General features: G+C 38.8%; 1 protein-coding gene across 4 annotated transcripts in view; it reads right to left on the bottom strand.

Annotated features, from left to right (window-relative positions):
• PTCH1 (patched 1) overlaps positions 1–19,227 on the bottom strand; it is a 66,332-nt gene that overhangs the window by 12,768 nt on the left and 34,337 nt on the right. For all 4 annotated transcript variants that reach the window (XR_013341598.1, XM_021531149.3, XM_077790145.1 and 1 more), the window contains exons 13-19: positions 13,900–14,018; positions 11,614–12,013; positions 10,791–11,100; positions 5,714–5,856; positions 3,590–3,773; positions 1,868–2,148; positions 230–367 (exon numbers count right to left, since the gene is read on the bottom strand). Coding sequence is in view for 3 of the 4 variants with exons in the window: in XM_021531149.3 (XP_021386824.2) it covers positions 230–367; positions 1,868–2,148; positions 3,590–3,773; positions 5,714–5,856; positions 10,791–11,100; positions 11,614–12,013; positions 13,900–14,018 (1,575 nt within the window). In the remaining variant the exon portion in view is untranslated. The remainder of the gene's footprint in view (positions 1–229; positions 368–1,867; positions 2,149–3,589; positions 3,774–5,713; positions 5,857–10,790; positions 11,101–11,613; positions 12,014–13,899; positions 14,019–19,227) is intronic.

The raw sequence follows: 19,227 nt of genomic DNA, 5'->3' as shown, positions 1-19,227 counted from the left end.
CACAGTTAATGTATTCTCTCTTGTCTCCTGGGAGACTGACTCAATAGTTAGGAACCACCTCATCAAGGTCAACTCTGTTCCATTGAGACAAACAGAAAGGTACACAAAACTGTGACCATTTTCCTTCTGAGAATCATGTCACTGACAAGAAACTGTAAGGATTTGTGATCTGAACATTGCCACCATTTTATTTTAAGATGTTTTTAAAATGTTTCTTGATTTTACGTACCAAAGCAACATGAACAGTGAATTCCACACCAATGCCAACAGAAGCAATCAGGATAACCACAGGCACTGCACTCAGCTTTATTCCAATTAGACCCATCATGCCAAACAGCTCCACAGTCATCAGAGCCAGCACCACCACCTAGATGATTTGAAACATCTGTTAGTATCTTCTTATACTCCAGATACTGAGGAGAAAGACATTTCAAAATAACATGGTTACCATAGGACATATTCCTCAAAGCCATTCTGTATTCCCAAAGACAATCTGCTCTTACATTTTTCTCAATGGCAACAAGTGCTGAGTAGCCAGTCTAAATTACGCCCCAAGAACCAGTTAACACATGAAGCACAGGCTTTGTATTTGTTACATCAGTGAGCTGAAAAACCATTTATTCCTCCTTATCAAGGATACTCCCAAAAGGTACATTTTTCTTTTTCACCCATCTTTCAGGCAATCCTTCCAGAAAAAGTATCTTTGAACTACTTGTATTTGAACTCTCTTTTGTACAACTGCACATATAAGTGAGGATGTCAAAGCACAGAAGAAAGTGAATGCCATAATCAGCTGATGAGTCTCAGGTTACAGAGGGACTCTGAGCTTTTAAGGTATCTGAGGGGGATTGACATGGACAAAGTGAACAGTTAAATATAAGAGGAAGCTTTTATTTTTCTTTCATCTACCTTGTAAAAAAAAAAAACTGAGGAAAAGGAAGGAAAGGAAATCTGGAGAATCAACTTTAAAAGTAGCTAAAACCAAGGTTAAAAAAAATAGGCACACTTATAAAAACAATGGTGGACTCAGAAAAGAAACTCCTTTTCCAAAGGAGAAGTATGCACTACAATAAATGATTTTATAAGCTAATGAATCAAGCATAATAACATAAAATTGCTTGATAAGGTGCTATGAAAAATATTCTAGACTAAACATTTACCTTTTAACATACCTGTCATATAAACATACATTAAAAAACTAGTAACTGCTTTATGCTTTTCTTCTTCTCGTGTTTTATAAACCATACAATAGTTTATGGAATTTAAACATAGGGACGTTATCATTCAATTTAACTTGAATGTTTACTGAGAAGCTTTTGGTGCCTTGCAGAAAGCATGGGGGAGTATTCTCTGCAGTTTACAATTTTATGCTCTTTCTCCTCACTCAGTTACAGGCTTTCCAGTCTGTACCCTACAACATAAGCATTTCAGTTTTTTCCAGAAATATTGCATTCAGAAATGGCTGGGAAAATTTACAGAAAAGCTAGTCATAAGCAACTGCCTTGAAAAATAATTATGTGTGACAAAAGAAGAGAAGGAATACAGAATTAGAAATTGTTTTAATAAAGCTCTTAATTTTCCTCTGTGTCTTTATTTCTTATGTTAGTGTGCATTTGAAGAAGGGTAAAAGTTTATATAACATTCTAAGAAACCTTTAAACCTGCAAAAAAGGTGGCAGAAGATTAAGGTTATTAAGGTTTGTACCTTCAGCATGAACCCTACCCCCTCAAGTTGAATAAATATATAATGAATGATGCAATATACATACTCCACCAGAGGCCCAGACATAAACAAAACCTTCCCGACTACAGCAAGAGCTATGCTGAAAGGAATTTGACTTCAACAAAGACCCTTATAATAAACTTACAATGATCCCAGCTGTCCAAGGGTTTAGGAGAAAGAGGGCACACACCAGAAACGTGCAAGCTAAAACCACGCTAATGGATAAGAGGAGCCAGTGACGAAGTCCAATGTACTGCTCCCAGAAGAGAAATGGGTAACCATTAGGGTAGCTGGAGATCCCCAGGCTGGTGTAGTTATTACAGATAGCTCTCACTTTCTCGATAGCCTCCACAAAGTCAGAAGTTTCACGCAATCCATTGAGGTAGAAAGGAAACTGAGCATATTCTATGGGCTCGGCTGCTGGAACTAGGAAAAAGATAGCAGTGTTAAAATGCACTTTTGGGAAGAAGGTGATATACAGAGACCAGAGTTAGCAAAATATTTTATTCTTCACAGCAAAATGAATAAAAGATGGCCAATTTAAGTTTACTTGTTTGGAATTAATTATAGTTTTAAAACTCTCCAATAAAGAAAAACTGGAAAGTCTACATGAGATTCCTCTATTTTATCATGCAGTGTAAATGGGATGAACACAGCCTTCACCAGGTTCCCTGACAGTTATATATAATTTAACAGTTATCTTTCAGTCCATGTATTTAATCCTGATCAGTGTTATAGTGCTTTTTACTGAATACCTGGTCAAAAATTCCTAACTGCAACATAAGAGTAGACAATCGCATAATTTAAAAATTTTATCCAACTGCTCCTCTTTTATGCAGTTTCTTCAAAATCAAAGGTCATTTCCCTGAGATTAACTGAGATCCACTGACACAAAACTACAGAAAAAATGGACTTGAGCAGGTTGGCTGTTTTTTAAAGATTTCTATCGAATATCTGGAAATTCAGATGCAGAAATACACATTCAGATGGAAATTAGTGGAGGAAAAATCCCCATGATATAGAAGTAATGGCTTACTGAGGAAATACATAACCTTTTATCCTTTAATAATTTGACAAACCAACACTCTCCATACTGCTTTTTGAGTGTAATGCAAGGTCTTCTCTATGACTAGAAAAGAAAAGGCTTCTTCAACAAGCTTTCGGTTACTGCCATTGTGTGTTCCAAACCCTGCAGCTTCATTCAGTTGACTTGCTTAATATGATTTGCCCTATTACAATCTCAACTATAAATTTTCATTAAGACAAAACTTGGCTGACTGCCACAAAGCTCTGGGGTTTGGATACACTGAAACATGGTTATCCAACCTCATTTACAAGTGCACCGGTTGTCCCCTATATGCCCTCTCTCCTTCCCTACTGGTGTCCAACTAGCAATCCTCAGCTGAAAGCTGAATCAAAGCCTGCTTTTGGTATTGGTGCCAGGAAAACAGTGAATGGTGTGAAGTGGGACTTCTCCCCTAGTCCCTCTAGCTCTTGTACGATATCAGTGTATGAGTGTATGAGTCACCTTGGTAAAAACTTCCTAGATATTAAGAATTGAGAAAAACCATGACAGAATTTCAGTAATGAAATTTCAGAGTAACTTAGGCAGGAATTTCATGAAATGTCCAGGTTTCTGACACAGACAGAACTATCAGGTAACACTTTAAAAATCAATGCTTACTATAAATTTTTAGAGCCTTAGACTGTTCTGTAACTCATTATCCAACATGACAACACTCTGCAGCAGTGCTTGGATCTCCTATGACTACAGCATCCTGTGCAGCATCAGGGGTTACTGGTGCTTGAAGGAAGGAGTGGGGGCACTCGTGTAAACTGCAAGATGTTGGGATGAAACGCTACTTACTCCTCAGCCGTGTTTCTGGCATGTAGTCTGCTTTGTCATGGACCCACTCCGGGCGGTGCGGGCGGATGTTGGCTTGCGAGGCGGCGTACGCCACAGGGTCATTGCTAACCCAGGCTGTCAGGTAGATGTAGAAAGCATTTGGGTTAATGATTCCATCCGCATCCACCAGACGCTGTTTAGTCAACTGCAAAATGGGAAAAGATTAGAAGCCTTTCAGAGTAAGTTTTGCTTTCAGAGCTCCTGCCATAATGCTTTCAACAAATGGCCTGGAGATGCAGCACATATAGGAGGGTAAAAGCAAGAGAACATGAATCTTCACTTGAAGATCAGTAAACTATTGTTGGACAACACAAACAAAATCTAAGAAAATGCAGGGACAGTGGTTATTTATGTATTAGTACTCATATAATATTTACAATAACCAGAAAATCAGCAGATGGTTCCAGAATACACTGAACCAATTAAATCCAAATTCTGAAAGACTGCAGCCAAGAACGAAAAACAACCAAGTTGAAGAAACATATTTAAACACACGGAAAGAAAACCTGGCAAGAGTCCCTATACATGTCTGTGTGCAGTTAACCTCTGTTGTTAACACTGAAGGAAATGCCACCCAGTAAATGGAGGAGAGCTATAAAAATAAAACAACATCTGTATAAATTTTGCTAACACTTGCCTCCTATGACCTATGTATTCAGAAAATGCCCAACGTCAAAAAAGCAGACGACTGCCCCATGTTATTTGGGTCACTGTGGGCAAATGCATCTGTGGGGTAAACAGCAGTGGTGTACTTCCAGGGTTCTGTTAGCCAAATCCTGCACAGCTAGAGCTCTTACAGAGGACTCCATGGGTGAAAGTATTACTGGGGCTTTTTGTTTTGTTTATTTAAAATTCTGGCTGAGCTCCAGTTCCAGGTCTTTTTAATGAAATGAAAAACAACAGTGACAGCAGTTAAAAAAAAAAAAAAAAAAAAGTTGGATTTGAAGGATCTGGATTCAATTAGTCCACAGGATATGCAACAACTGTATGTCTTCAAGCTGTCTCTGGAACTGCACAGTACAGTGCTCAACCAACCCCTGTGGGTGCACCACACTTTTCTCCCTCCCAGGCACAGGAAATTATATCAGCAGCTCCAGTCCAATTGCATTTGTTCCACAGCGTACCTGGTACACTCTGCTAAACAAAATCTCACTGAAGGTTTTCTCTTCAACTCCCTTTCTTTGCCTAATTCATTGCTGAAGCTTCATTCAGACCTGACAGCATGTTGCATGTTGCTATACAGCAGTGTGTTTCACACACTACAGTAACTTTGAACAATGTACTCTGTAAATCTGTCACCTTTAATGCCAGGAAGAAAAAAGAAAGACAGTAAGCAGAACTGCCAAGAAGCTCATTAAAAACACTATTTTTCTGCCTGAAAGCACAGTGAGTTGATGATGACTCCTAGAGAAGAGAAGGTATGTTATTGAAGAATTTCTTCTTCAGCATTTGGAATCTAATTTTAGCGTAAGGAGTCATTCCTAATGTATTTCCACTTACAAATGGCTACAGCAAATGCAGTCATATACTGTGGTAACCTCAGGCATATTTTATTTACTCAGCTTTAACAACTGCCATTTGTACTTCCACAGCACTTTAGATGTATTTAGTGATGGTGGTACAAGAATATGATACTGCATGTAATCATTTCAGTCTCCTTCCTCTCTAATTCATCAATATATTTTAAAAAATGTTCTTCTTTGAACAAATCAGTAGGGAAAAAACAAATAATTGCAAATGTCTGGCATTGGACTAAATTCCATACACCTATGGATGCAGAGAAGTATTTTTCACAACAATTTCCATGGAAACCAAGTGTATCTGGCATGGGAGCACACAACGCATACCACCTAGTAACAATGAAGGACTGGTATTTCTCATGTTGATTTGAACACTTTGCAACATAGGCCGTACTGCATCTGAGGAGTGGCTTCAGCAACATCAGCAAAGCCATACAAGAAAGGCTTAATTAAGACAATCAGCTCCTTGAGCTGGAGAAAAGATACTACAGCCTCCGTAGACCTCCCCCCACTCCTGATGACTTGTGTATTGTTATGTAAACCAGCATGGACTCTGATACACTACCTGGCTGATGTCAATGGGCTTTGCATGGTTGCCTGTTTGTACCAAGAGTTTGTAAGCCAAAACAGCATCATCAGAACCATTTTTGTAGCTGTTGTAAGTGATCTTCCCAGTTTCCCAGTCGCTGTCAAATGCATCCTGAAGTCCTGAGGAGTTAAGAGAGGCAAGCAGGTGAATAATCACTATTATAAACAATTTTGAGAAAGAGAAAGAATAATGATGCTTTTTCAGCTCTGAATCAGGATGAAAATTATCAACCTGGTGCCTCCTAAATCTGGGGCTCTGCACTGTCAATGTGTGGGAAGTGTCAGCTGCATGTCTAGTATTTTGCCCAAAGAAAGGCAGAGGAAGCAAGAAAATGCAAGGGGGAAGCCCCAGGAGTCCCCAGGCTGTCCAGACCTGCAAAGCTGAGCTTGTGAACTGGCAAAAATGGCTTCCCCTCAAGGGAAATTGAAGATCTTCCCCCAAGCATTCCACTTGTATGAGAAAGAGTTAATCTTGTCTAGAACAGAAAAGGGCTGAGCTCAGCCCTCATCCAGCTTCACCATTTTACAACCAGAGGAGGCATAAGTCTGTTACCTAGAAGGGAAACATTCTCCTTACTCGCCTCTGCCTCACTAAAACCCTGGCTGAGTGCACTGAGCCACAGAGGAGGACACACACCGCTCTCATTACTGTTTTGAGCTACTGCAGAGCACTGGGGCAATAGCTTCTACACTATAACCAGAAATTCCACTACGAGCAGGGAGAAAAACACACTCAAACTTTCAACTTCAAACAGCGACTCAGCTGCTCCTCAAGCACAGCGTGAGTGAACACGATTTTGTCAATTTGTTCCATCTGTTCAACTTGTGCAGCTAATACAAGTCATGGGATCTGCTGCCAGCACATGTAAAGATCACAGCCAACACCTATTCACTCTCAACTGTTATTTTCCTCCTTGCCACCCTTCAAGGAGGAGGGAATACCTCACAGAAGAAATTTGGATCAGATTTAGTACAGGAAGCCACAGCCCAGTACAAGGAGGCTCTGTGCAAGCAGATGACAAACCGCATGTCCAGGGAAGGGAAGAAAAAGGCCGGGGGAGTGGCGGTGGAGGAAATGGTCGACCCACCTCACAGCTGGGCCGAGGAGCTGTAATGAAAACCATCGCTGCAGGCTGGATAGGTTAGCTACAGCTATGCTGAGATAAGAGCACTGGAAGAGAAAATGCACCTGGCTGACTCGTCTCCGGGGCAGAGTACCCATTCCCATTGACAAACCCTTCCTCTCTTCCTTAGAAAACTGCCTCCCATGCTGTCTCACTAAACCATGTCAAATCAGGTGAAGCCAACGGGCTGAGAACCAAACAATGAAAGAAGCCTGCCAGATGTCTGCATGCAGTCCTCTAGCACTGCCCAGGAGGAGGACAATTTGCCATCAGGCTTTCTGACATCACCAAAGGACTTTGAGGCTCCCTTTCAAAAAAGCACTGTTTGCTGGCACTGCAAGAGGGGAAACATTGGTAAGAGTATACAAAGACACCAATCCATCCCTTCTGTGCCAAGTCCAGCTCCACATCAGTTTCTCACAAAGTGGCCAGGTGAGAGTATTTGGCCTATCATATCAGCGGAAAAAACCACAACGACTTTGGAAAGTAAAGATGATGCTGTCAAGAAAAGCACATGGAAAAGAAGGAGATGACCTAAGAACAGTCTAACTTCTAGTAGAAGTGTCTTCCTTCCACAGAAGGAGCACACAAATTGCTATGATAGACAGCATGTCAGGGCAGAGCTTTCACATAAACATCCCACCCCTGTCAAGGGTCTCCACAGACACAATAATAAATAAATCCATTGGCATGTGACATTACCAGTTTGAAGTTGCAAAAAAGGGCATATACTTGGAAACATTACTGCAGTGGGTGAAAACTCTACTCTCTTATGTCTCCACCACATCCCCCTGCTCCCCTGTTCTCACTAGTTTGGTCATCCTCCACACCTGCTCCTTTTTACACTTTTATTCTTCAGCCAGCTCAAACACTATCTTTCAGGTCATTTTATAACTCACCTTGCTGAAACTGAAAGTACAGAAAGAATATTAAGAAACCATTGGCAGTTGTACTTAATTTCTGAAGAATTTTAAACTTGCAAGAAGTAAAATTGGCCATTACACTTTGAAATTTGTAGTAGACTTTGCTGCTTTTATGTTAATGACAATTATTTTAATAGACATTTAATCTATCATAAATGGGATAAATTATATGTTTCTGGTCAGAAAGATAAAAGTATCTTGACATCTTTCTGCAGAAAAGTTATAGAAATTAAGGGAATTTTTAAAACTTTATATATGGGATTTTTTCACATAAGCAGTCACTTTTGCTTAGTGCTTCAGAAGAAAGTGACAATACTGAATATTATATAGGAATGGGGGTGAGGAGGGAATCCTACTGGCTCATGTGAGCAGTTGCCATCTTGAAACACCAGATAATATTTCCCTTTGCAAAAACAAGCCTAATTAGAAGCCATCAGGGAATCCAAGCTACCTCATTTACATTTGGTCACTAACAAAAGCAATGTTAACATTTACAGTTTAAATGAATGATTAGTGTGAACTTTTCTTCTGCTGCATTTTCGGTAACAGAAAATATGGTAACATTAATAATACTAGAAAGCAAAATAAAAGGGATCTCTGAAAAGAGAACTGCATGAGGCAGAAGGCAAACTCCACTACTAGATGAAGAAGAATGTACAGCTAAACCAAGGATGCCTTCTTGGTAAAAAAGGTTGCATCCTTCATTCTGCTGGACAAATATGACTGTGTCAGAAGGCCATCTTGAGCCATTAACCTCTGGCACTGGATTCACAGTCAAGTTGGCAAGAATTAACCATGCAGGTCAAAGCTGTTCCTGCTTTGATTATCCAGTCTTTCAGTACATAAAACTATTCCAGTAGAACTGTTCTACCTCACAGAGGATTCTCCCTAAATCTAGCCTGTACCTTGTTAGTAAATACTGCCTTCATCTTTCCTTCCCTTGACTCCTCTGGCTTCAGCCATAGCTGGTAACAATCAGGTGTTATTCTGCCTGTTAGTCTGCACCTGTAGATAATTCCCCAACTATGAAAAGCATGGCAGCTTTTAGTACAACAGTCTAGCTCCCCCTGTAACATCAATATCACTTGAAAACATAATATCTTTCTGTTGATACATCTCAATATCCTCCTTTACAGCCTCCTGAACGCAGTATCACACTCTGTGCAAAGAGCCCTGCAACTTTACAAAGCACCTTCAGAAAAGGTGGGGAGGAAAGGTAAGGATACAGACCTAAATGCAAATTAATAATCATAATGATTAATTCTAAAGCTGTGTGTGATCAAAAGGCTGATCCACGGCCTGTCACAGGGCTGGCATGTCACATGGACCACAACAAGTCACTAAGTGCTTCCTGGAGTCACCCTGACTGTAGCAATAACATTTTAGCTCCAGGCAGCCTGTCAGCATGCCCCGGGCACCAGGAATACACACAGCTCCTCTAGTGGAAGAAAAGCAGAGAATAATAATAATAATAATAATAATAATAATAATAATAATAATAATAATAATAAGGATAGGCTGGCTAATGTGGACTAGAGGGGAAATGTAACTATGTGCTAAGTACAGAGTGGGAACACTGTCATGAGAAGAGCATGTCTGGAAAGAACACACATGAGCACAGTCATGGGGACATGCAGGCCCTTGGCTCTCTTAGCACAAGAGAGACACAAAGGATTGCAAAGAGGACAGCAAGGCACCCAAAGTGAAAGAGGTTTGGGAAAGTATGTGGTGCACCTGACAGAGGGCAGGGGGAATGGGAACACTCCTGGGAGTAACACCAAGTGGGCCAGCCTCCAGCATTTCACTTTGAGCAGCCTGCAAGGGAGCAGATCCAAGGGCACCTCCTCCTGACTTTATCGCTGGCAGACTGTGCTGAGGTTGAGTACTAATAAAGCTTCCTGAGCACAGTCTCAGGTTTCCATCTCCCTCATGGGAGAGGGGGAAAAAGAGAAAGGAGGGGACACTAGACACACTTTTTCCTACTGTTTTGGAACAGAAAAAAAATAACCACAAATGTAACAAAGTAAACAGCAGAGGCTTAAGAGAATTTGGAAAAGCGTATAGAAGGATGATTGCTTAGAATTCTAGCAAGTATAGTAAGGTTCCAATCCAGCAAACATCTAGCTAAGTTGGATTTTCTTCCTGCCAGTAATGCCATCCCTTAGAGCTCAATATGCTTATGTGAGCAAAATATTTTAAATAAAGCTTCCAGTAAGTAGACTGCAATGAATGGATCCAATGTATTTATTTAAAAACCATTAAAAACCCCCAAAGCTAACAGCTGAAATACTGCTTTGCATTATTTAGCAATGCATTAAACACATGGGAAACCTCATTTTGTGTAGATTTGTCACTTACATGAATCTGCCTTCCCAATATTGTTTAACATATTTTCAGAAGGAATAAAATAAATCAGATACTGACAGTTACTTATGTTCTCTAAGAATCAGTGGCTGCAGTGATCATCTGTACACAATTAAGTTTAAAATTTACAGTCTCACCAGGTCAGCACAATTTTTTTTTTTTTTTGGCAAAAGTTTCCTAGAAATTCTCCCAATAAAACACATAACCCACACTGAATTTTCTTCATGCCAGCAGTCCCAGTTGAAGCCAACAAGATCACTCAAAAGCTGAGAGTTAGGTCTGTGTCAGAATACATCACCGAACAGGGATTTTTCATTCACTGCTCCAAAAACACTCACCAAATATTTATTTACCCAAGACACAGGGCCATATTTGGCCATAATGCATAATGCCTCATCAGCTGCTTAGACACTAATGGAACAGATATGATCCCTTAAAGCTTCAAAACCATCCAACTGGGGCGCAAACTTAAACACAAAGAAAATAAGAGACAAAAAGTGAGCCCACATGTGGGTTCAGAACAGCACCTAGGCATTCTCCCTATTATCAGAGCCTTTAACTCTGTGTCTGTACTACAGCAATACCGCTGTGAACAGCTGCTCTTGCTGACGGATTTGGAAAAGTTTCTGTAACGCTCTCTTACCTTGCAGCCAGTCTCGAAAGTAGTGCAACCACATTTTGGGGAGCTGCCTATCCTCTTCCAACAAAACATATGCCACGTTACTGAAACTTCTGTGAAGTTCATAAAGTAAGTGCTGGACATTTGGATAGTCGGCTTTCTGTGTCACAATATACATGTTGTAGAATGAAAAGTACTTGAACTGTGCAGCAATAAAGTCATATTCCCGTGTTTCCCGTGGTACAATGTCTGTGAGATCTAGCCCATCTCTCACTCGGGTAGTTCCATAAAGGCTGAGCCCAAGTAAACCCAGAAAAAGAAAAATAACCACAATCTGCAACAGAAAAGAGAGACATATTTGGTTTTAGACTTCAAAAGGAGCTAACAACTCATAATGTCATACTACAAAGCCAAATTCAAAATAAACATCCATCAGTACTTTCAAGTTTTTATTTTTCTGGTGTTTTTTTCATGCATACACATACTACAAGACTAAGGTCATTTGTTCTTCCTTGAAGGGGCTCTGCATCATGAATGAGAAATTCTTTCATAGTAAAGTTTAAAAGGGACTTTAATTTCACTGTTCACAAGTTTATATTACTAAAAGTCACCAGAACCCTCACTCATAACGTATATTTGAAGTGTGTCTCTATAACGCTTGCAAGATAAAACTTCTAAAATAAGAAAAACTTCTATAATAAGAAATCAGCTGTGAAATTATTAAAAAACTGATATTTCACAAGAACTGTATTTATTCCTTATATTTAATACCACTGCCAAGATAGTTTTATAACTGAGCAAGGCAGAAGTCTAACTTTCAAAACCAGGTAGATAGTTCCCCAATTACCTTAGCTTTTGGTTTTAAGAGGAATGGAGCATAATGCTTTTCTGCAAAAGATGAAAGTGTCCACTTTGTACAGGGTTGCTCAAGGCAATGTATACTGGAGTCTGAGAATTGGGAAAGTAAATCCCTCGTCGAGCTTGTGCTTTCTGGGCTCTGGCAGCTCAGGTTATCTTGTGTCACTGTCACTGGCTGCACAGATATTTCTGAGCGGGGCTCTGCTGTGGTGTAGTACACCTGCGTGTGAGGATCATATTCTGTGCGCAGCTGCACCGTGGACTGCATTGTAATCTGAGTTTCGTGTGCAAAGCTGTGGCTGCTGTAGGGGGGTGGAGGACTGTAGCAAGTATTGTCATTTTCCACATATGCTTGAGGCTCAACCTGAATCACTCTAGTGACACACGGGCTGTAAGAGAAGAAAAAAACATCTGATTGCATTGAGACAGATCCTTATTTCAATCAGGCTAGATAGGATAACATGCTTTCATCTGAGATTGCTTCTGCTTCTTTTGGACTGTTGATACCAATTACATGTAAGGCTTAGATGTTAATTTCATTCTGTGCATTTAGGAAACATCTCTCAGACATGGTTCATAGTGCAGGCCCCTTGAGAATACATTTCTTGTCCTCCAGGAAGAAGGAAACAGCATCTGTCTGAAGACATTGACATGTACACACATCACTCCATTAATTACACATGCTCATCAGGTAGTTGTACACAGTCTAAATGCACACCCATGCTGAGAATTAAGATATTTAGATGAAGAGGGAAATGCATGACATAGTTAGTTCTTGTGTTTAGAACAAATGAAGTAACTGTTAAATAATATTTCGGCCTTCAGCATAAGATCTTAGACTTTTGGGAGGCAGGTTGAAATGATTTGCCATATATCAACTGATTTTATAAATCAGGAAAATATTAAAGTATTAATGAAAGGATTCATTCCTAGGAAGGGTGGGCCATATGAAGAGACAAAACCACAAAAGTAATTGAAGTATTCCCTTTATTTTAATCTATGCAAGACCCTAACAGTTACCTAGTTTATATAAAAAAATATAATTATTAGAGACAAGCCTATTTCTGTATATGAGAAATGACAAATGGACAATAATAAACAGTATCAGGTATTTTTCACCAAGTGCACAAATCCTACAAAAACAAGAGGAATTCAGAATGTTGCCTACCTAATCAAAACAAGCTCTCACTAACTGCATTTCTTCACATGCAAAGGGGCTGAATTCTGATGCACATTTGGTGCAGCTTTAGATGAGGGAATAAATGGAAGGTCTGAGTGCTCAGAATTCCTGAGAATCAGGGCTCCAATACTCTAATACATTCAGCTGTTCTCTGAAACTATGAATAAGAAATAGCTTGGGATCTACTCCCTGTTTTAACCATTCCCTCAGAAACAAATGTTTTCTTCCTTTAACATTAAATATCAAACTATCAGCTCCTGGATGTGTGTAAAAGGCTAAAATGTCCCAATGCAGATTCTCCACATCTTGGTTATGACAGTAGGAGTACACATGTAGAAATGTAGCTCATCCTCTTCACTGCAGTCAAAAGCAAAAACTGAGGTAGAAAAGATGTTTCATTTCCAAGCAGTGGTTCCACTGGCAACAGCAGAATCCTAATGCCCAGAATAGGCTCCAAGTTGGCTGTGTATCAGCTCAGAGTATATTTGTACACACTTTAGAATGGCAGTATTATCTTTCTGTATTACTACTGCAGCCACAAAAGACATTTATCAAGCATTATCCTGTATTGGTAGTGAGTATTCCTTATGGTGCTTCCCCTTAGATGAAAAATTCATCTAAGGGGAAGTCATTCCACTGTTTATTTATTTAGGTTTAAAGGCATAAAAGCATAAAAATTAACACATAACGATTTAGTGTAAGTCTGGCTTCTCAGTATCCTGAGTTATGTACAGCTTTCCAAGATTAGCTAGTACTGGCACTGGACACCTTGCAGTAAGTCATAACCTTTTAAAAATACTTCAATATAGTCCTAAATAGTGGATCTTTCAGCTGCTTTCAGAAAGTTGTTCTCCAGCAGTCAAAATGAACATATTGTAGGAATGAAGGAAAAAGTGTTGGGGAAGAGAGGGAGACAGATGTATTTCAGCTTTTCCCTTCAGGCAGGTAAAAAGCAAGGTAGCAAATGTAAACCAGTCACTAGCAATGAAAGGGTAACAATAACATGCTGACCCCATTTTAATGAAGAACTCCCACTCCTGGCAAGGAATGGGTGCACTGACTGGTGACCACAGAAAGGACAGAGCTCACTCTCACCTTGTAAAACAGCAAAATATGTCCAGTCTCCTGTCTTCCCGACGATAAAGGTCCATGCTCAGGATAGCAGGGAAAATCAGCAGAACCATAGCAAAATTGAACACCACCACAACTGCTGCCTAGAGACAATCATAGGAGAAGTAATGCTGCTAAACTTCATATATGGCATCAGCTTTAAGAAGCATAAAAATCCCTTTGAGTTCTCATCCCCATTTATCACTGCAACCCATCTGATACTCTCAGGCTTTTGCCTGAGCAAACTGAGATATATATTTACATTCATTATGGTAAGACCTATGGTAGTCCTACCATTTCATTATGGTAGGGCTATTGTGGCAAATTAATTTAATACTCAATCTCCTATTATTATAATACATCTGTGCCTGGACATATGGTGATTTTTTTAAAGAGGAAAAACAGTATGTTGACTCAGTAATCATGTTTTTACCTAAAATTCTGACATATTTAGAGTCTTGAGGCAAAATAAAATGGAAGCAAACCTGAAACTAGAACTGAAGGTTTTACATTTATGGGATCTGAAGCAATTTAAGTATCACAATAATATTAAAGCATGTTATTAAATCAGAAAATAAGATATCAGTAAATTAAAAAAAAAAAAATCAGATCACTTTAGTGAAATACCATGCAATTGATAGTCTTACTTAAAAGTTTAGCCAAGAAAGAGCAATATTTTGAGTTTATCAGGGATTATTTTTAAAGTAGAATCAAAATTAAACCAATACCACACAGCAAATATATGTATTAATATGCCTTTGCTTAACAGAGCTTGATTTATGAGCCAGTCTTCCAAAATGAGACTTAAATTAGAACAAGAATACTTGATTTAATTTGTAAAGCAAGTATCACATAATGAAAAAAACAACCTCCCCGCCCACCCCCTTTCAAACCATACTCTAAACCCTTTCCCACACAGAGATTCCCAGAGAATTTCCATAAACATATGTGGTGCAGCATCTATCATTATTATTGATAGCATTTATTTGTAATGCAGAATTGTTAGGAGCCCTACCCATCACAAAGGGAAAGCTGGGCACTGGGAAGTGGAAGACAGTTGTAAGAGCAGGAGAAATACTGGGGGGAAAATTGTTCAGCCACCAACCAATGAAAAGAAAAAACCCTTTGAAAGCCTTATGTTTTACCCATTTGGTAAGCAGTAGCCATCCCAATAGTTGCCCATTTTCATGTTAAGTTATCTATATATATATAAACCATCAATTGCCTCCACCTGTAACTCCTGAAATAATGAGTACTTGGATAAATACAGTCTTAAAGAAGAACAAAAGCTGGGACACAAAGAAGACCCAAAATAAATGTGATGTATTTTTTCAAAAAAAAAAAAAAAAAAGGCTTCTTTTGATCTTGAGAGATGACAGTACAAGCAGTAAGTACAAGCAATGTGATATCCAAAATCCATGTTTGAAAAATTCTTGAGTTGCTTTTCAATTAAATTACATAAATTGCTTAAATTTATCTGTGAAAATCAAAGTAATAACACCCTGAATGATTTTAACAGTTTTGAAATTGTCAAAATATAATAAAAAGTTTAAATATTGTTTTTACTGTTCTTAAAATGACAGAATTAACTACTTATGTAAGTATTTTCTAGTAATTTCAATCAGAAATATACTGCATACAAAAGCTGGTTTTATTTCTGTTTCTCTTTCCTGGTCTCCAGCCTGCTTGAAGTAAGATTTAAATACTGCTGGTTGTCTTTAGATATGGCTGATAAAACAGAATTTACTTGGATCTTGGAGCCAAATTAGTATTTAGTCATCTTTGCAAGAAAAAATCCAATGATTATTTAATGATTTATGAATATTCACACAGAAAGGTATGCAAGGTCATAGCCAAGACTTTAAAATTAAGAGATTTGCTTTTGATCTGTTCTAGAATTAATTCAATCTGTCAGAAAAACAAATGGCTGCTGTTGAAAGAAAGGTGTTTGTTGGACCTCGTTCTTACAACTGCTTTCTTTGCTGGTGCTAAACCAAAAAGAGATTGAATCACACATATAACATGAATAATTAGTTGTGCCTAACCAAGATCTTGTATCAAGGATCAGCTAAGATTTACTGAGATTTGGAAAAAATAGCTGAGGTCTGACTCAATAATTCTTACTCTTCTCAGCATGGCTGAAAAACTAACAGAAGTCCTCTGTTTCTGCTCTATAAACTGCAAATACTTCATGCCATATCAGTTCCCTCTCTAGACTCCAACATCCTTGAATTGCCAATATTACTAGATCTGAAAACTAATACTTAACTGTGTGACTGTGTGGTAGAGATGCCATTACAGTTAGTTATATTGATATTTGATTTTTTTTGGAAGCATCAAAACTAATCCAACAACGTGCAGTAAACATGCCTGCTTACATGTCTTTTTAGAACAACTAGATTTTCCACTGTGCCATCCTAGTGTTGTACTAACCATCCTGCAAGTAAAATATTTCAAAGCAATCTCTGTTCTGATTTTAATTTAAATAGATTCCTAGTTAATAATAAGCTTAATATTGCACTTCCTATATATTGCATACTCTATCTCACCCACTTTAACTCAGCATTACAAGGATTAACAGTTCTCAGCTTTCATAACTAAGTTCTTGTATGAATTCATTATACCCTCTGATTTGATAAGGAGAGGAAAGGATGAATTACTGAGGAGTGATTCAGCCCCTGACCCAATGCATGTGCTACTGCTGCCCTCCCAACATTCATACACACAGTGCTGCGGAATGGGAAAGTACGGGAACTGAGATTGTGACAACAGCCACAATCTGCAAAAGCAACAAGGAGCTGTGGCAGCAGAGCTTCCTGAGTACAGGCAGCACCCAAGCTGAAAGCATGCTTAGGATTTCTGAGAACAGGGCATCTTCTCTCACACTTTTGGAGACCAATGGCCAAATGGGAAAGAAAAAGGCCTCAGACCTTTTCCTTAGGAAATCAAGGAAAGTAAGTTTAGTCCAGAAGGAATAAAATGGGACCTACTCAAGGGTGTAAAATGAAGGCATTCAGTGAAATGAGATCAGAGAGCAGTAAAAAAAATTCCATTAATCAGAAAAAATTATGTTGGTCACTTCCTGAGAAACACGCTACGGTTTTTGCATCTTTTCATAATGCATAGCCTAAAAATATTATTGCTGCTGCAACTGTTAACGGAGACAGAAGAATGGCAGTCTGTGCTGGAGGCAGCAAGGGAGCAGGGAGCCAGGATGGTAGGTATGTGCTGGGGCCCCGCTGAAGTATGTGCTGCTATGTGCCATTCCTGGCAGCCCACCCAAGGAGACCGGGTGTGCTGCATAGCCAGAGGTGATGAACAGATGAGGAGGTCTGTCAGGAAAACTTCCACCCTACTGCTCTCTATCTGCAACTCCCTCCTGACATGGCACAGACTCAGATCATCGTCCCCTGCCCCCTTTCCCCTCAGGCTTTAATTTTGCTTGTTAAATTCTCGTGTCAGGGGCAAGGAAAGGTAATGGTGTGGATAAAGGTGGGGGATGAACCACTTCAGCAGAGTAAGATAATGGAATGAACCTAAAAGCATACATTCTTTCCCTCCAGAAACCCACCACTGTGGTAATGGACTTCCACATTTAGAAAAAAAAAAACTTGTCATTCTTGTGATGAGGGAAAATGTTATTCCTAACACTTACTGGGAAAAGTTCTACCTCTGCTCATTAGTGGAGCCACACCATTCCTCTGCTGTAGGGAAGGTTGTTTCTGATGTAAGAAAATTTCTCAGATAACCTCTTCCTTCACCACCATTTTAAGAAACAAAACATGTCTGAAAATTCAGTCTTGAGCATTCTTTTGAGATTATTTTTATGACTAAGTATTTAGGTAACATTCAGCAGTCTCAAAGCCCTAAATCTGCTTAAATAAGGGCCTAATAAGATTAACAAATGAAAAAAAAACCCCAAAAAAAACCCAAAAAACCCCCATTAGATCAGGGAAAAAGCTAAAAGTCTCTACTTGTGCAAGTAAACTTGTGCATGAAAGTGAGATCTTCAAAGATCTCACTTTTGAAAGAACTAAATTCCACTTTTTAAGTTCTGGAAAGAGCTAACCCTAGCAGATTCTTAAGACAGCATCAGACTTGAAGTGTTTTAGTTCCATAAAGTAAATAACCAATTCAGAGGTATCAATGAACTGCTTCAGCTGGAAGAAAATCACAGAAGCTGAGACAGAAGAAGGCACTGATGTGCAAAACATGAGTTTCTAACTAGAAGTTTATCTTGCAGATGCAGGAATTTATTCTCCCTCAGCAGCCAGGTTATTTTACCAATACTGGGCCTCAAAATTATGGAAAGGTTGACAATTACCTTGTAATGTCTTAAGAAAAGTGAATGAAGAGCAAAACAAGGTCAAGAGCAATCCTTCTTTTTTTCAAGCCCCTCTGTTAAAAATTCATTATCTAGATGAGAAGATGGTAGTATCTGTGAAAAGCAAATGCATCAGTATTTTATTGCTTTTTAACTTTTGCTAGGAAACCATCAGAGACAGCAAGGACTTCTTGTTTAGACAAGTCTGAGTAAGAGAAAGAAAGAGGAAGGAGACTGTAAATTAAGAAATCCATGCATAAATAGAGACCACCCACCAAAACTGCCATGGTTCTCTGATTCCAAGTATTGAGATCAAAGTATTACCTGATTTCAATTTTACCTGGTGAAGTTAGGCAAAGAAACTAATAAATACTCCTTCCTAACAACAAAGGATTTCATTTTAGTGGTTGCTAACTAATAAGTGTATTGGTCATATATGTAGCTCTGACATCAATGAATCTAAGTCTCCCACTGCTCCTTCTTTGCAAGTTTCACCTCTTATATATATATATATATATAGGATACAGTGTTCCAGCAAACACAGTATATATGTATACAGCAAACACTGTGTATATCTATACAGGGCTACTGTGTTCCAGCAAAGAAAAACTACCAAGTGTGAAACATTTGAGCAATTCAAAGCCTAATTTCTGAACACTCATGTGGGTTCCTACATATAACGTCCATATTAATCACTACATTATAAAAGACTTTGATGTCTTTATTCTGAATAATATCAACATGTTCATACAATAATACAGTATGTTGAAATCTCACTGGAAACTTTTTGTTTGTCATTTTGCTATGCAGACTTTGTTTTAAACTTTCAGTGACTCAATCTGTAGCATGGCAATGGCAGTAGGCAAAAATAAATTACTTTAGGATAGGCATATGTAAGATAACTGATTATTGTACCAATTACAGCTGTTGTCTCCACATATGTTCCAAAGACAAACCTGTCACATTCTGACACTGAAGATTGAAAAAAA

Source organism: Lonchura striata, chromosome Z (assembly GCF_046129695.1).
Source record: "Lonchura striata isolate bLonStr1 chromosome Z, bLonStr1.mat, whole genome shotgun sequence".
Classification (NCBI taxonomy): domain Eukaryota; kingdom Metazoa; phylum Chordata; class Aves; order Passeriformes; family Estrildidae; genus Lonchura; species Lonchura striata.
Note: the sequence above shows the minus strand (reverse complement) of the source record. Positions and strands in the feature narration are given on the sequence as shown.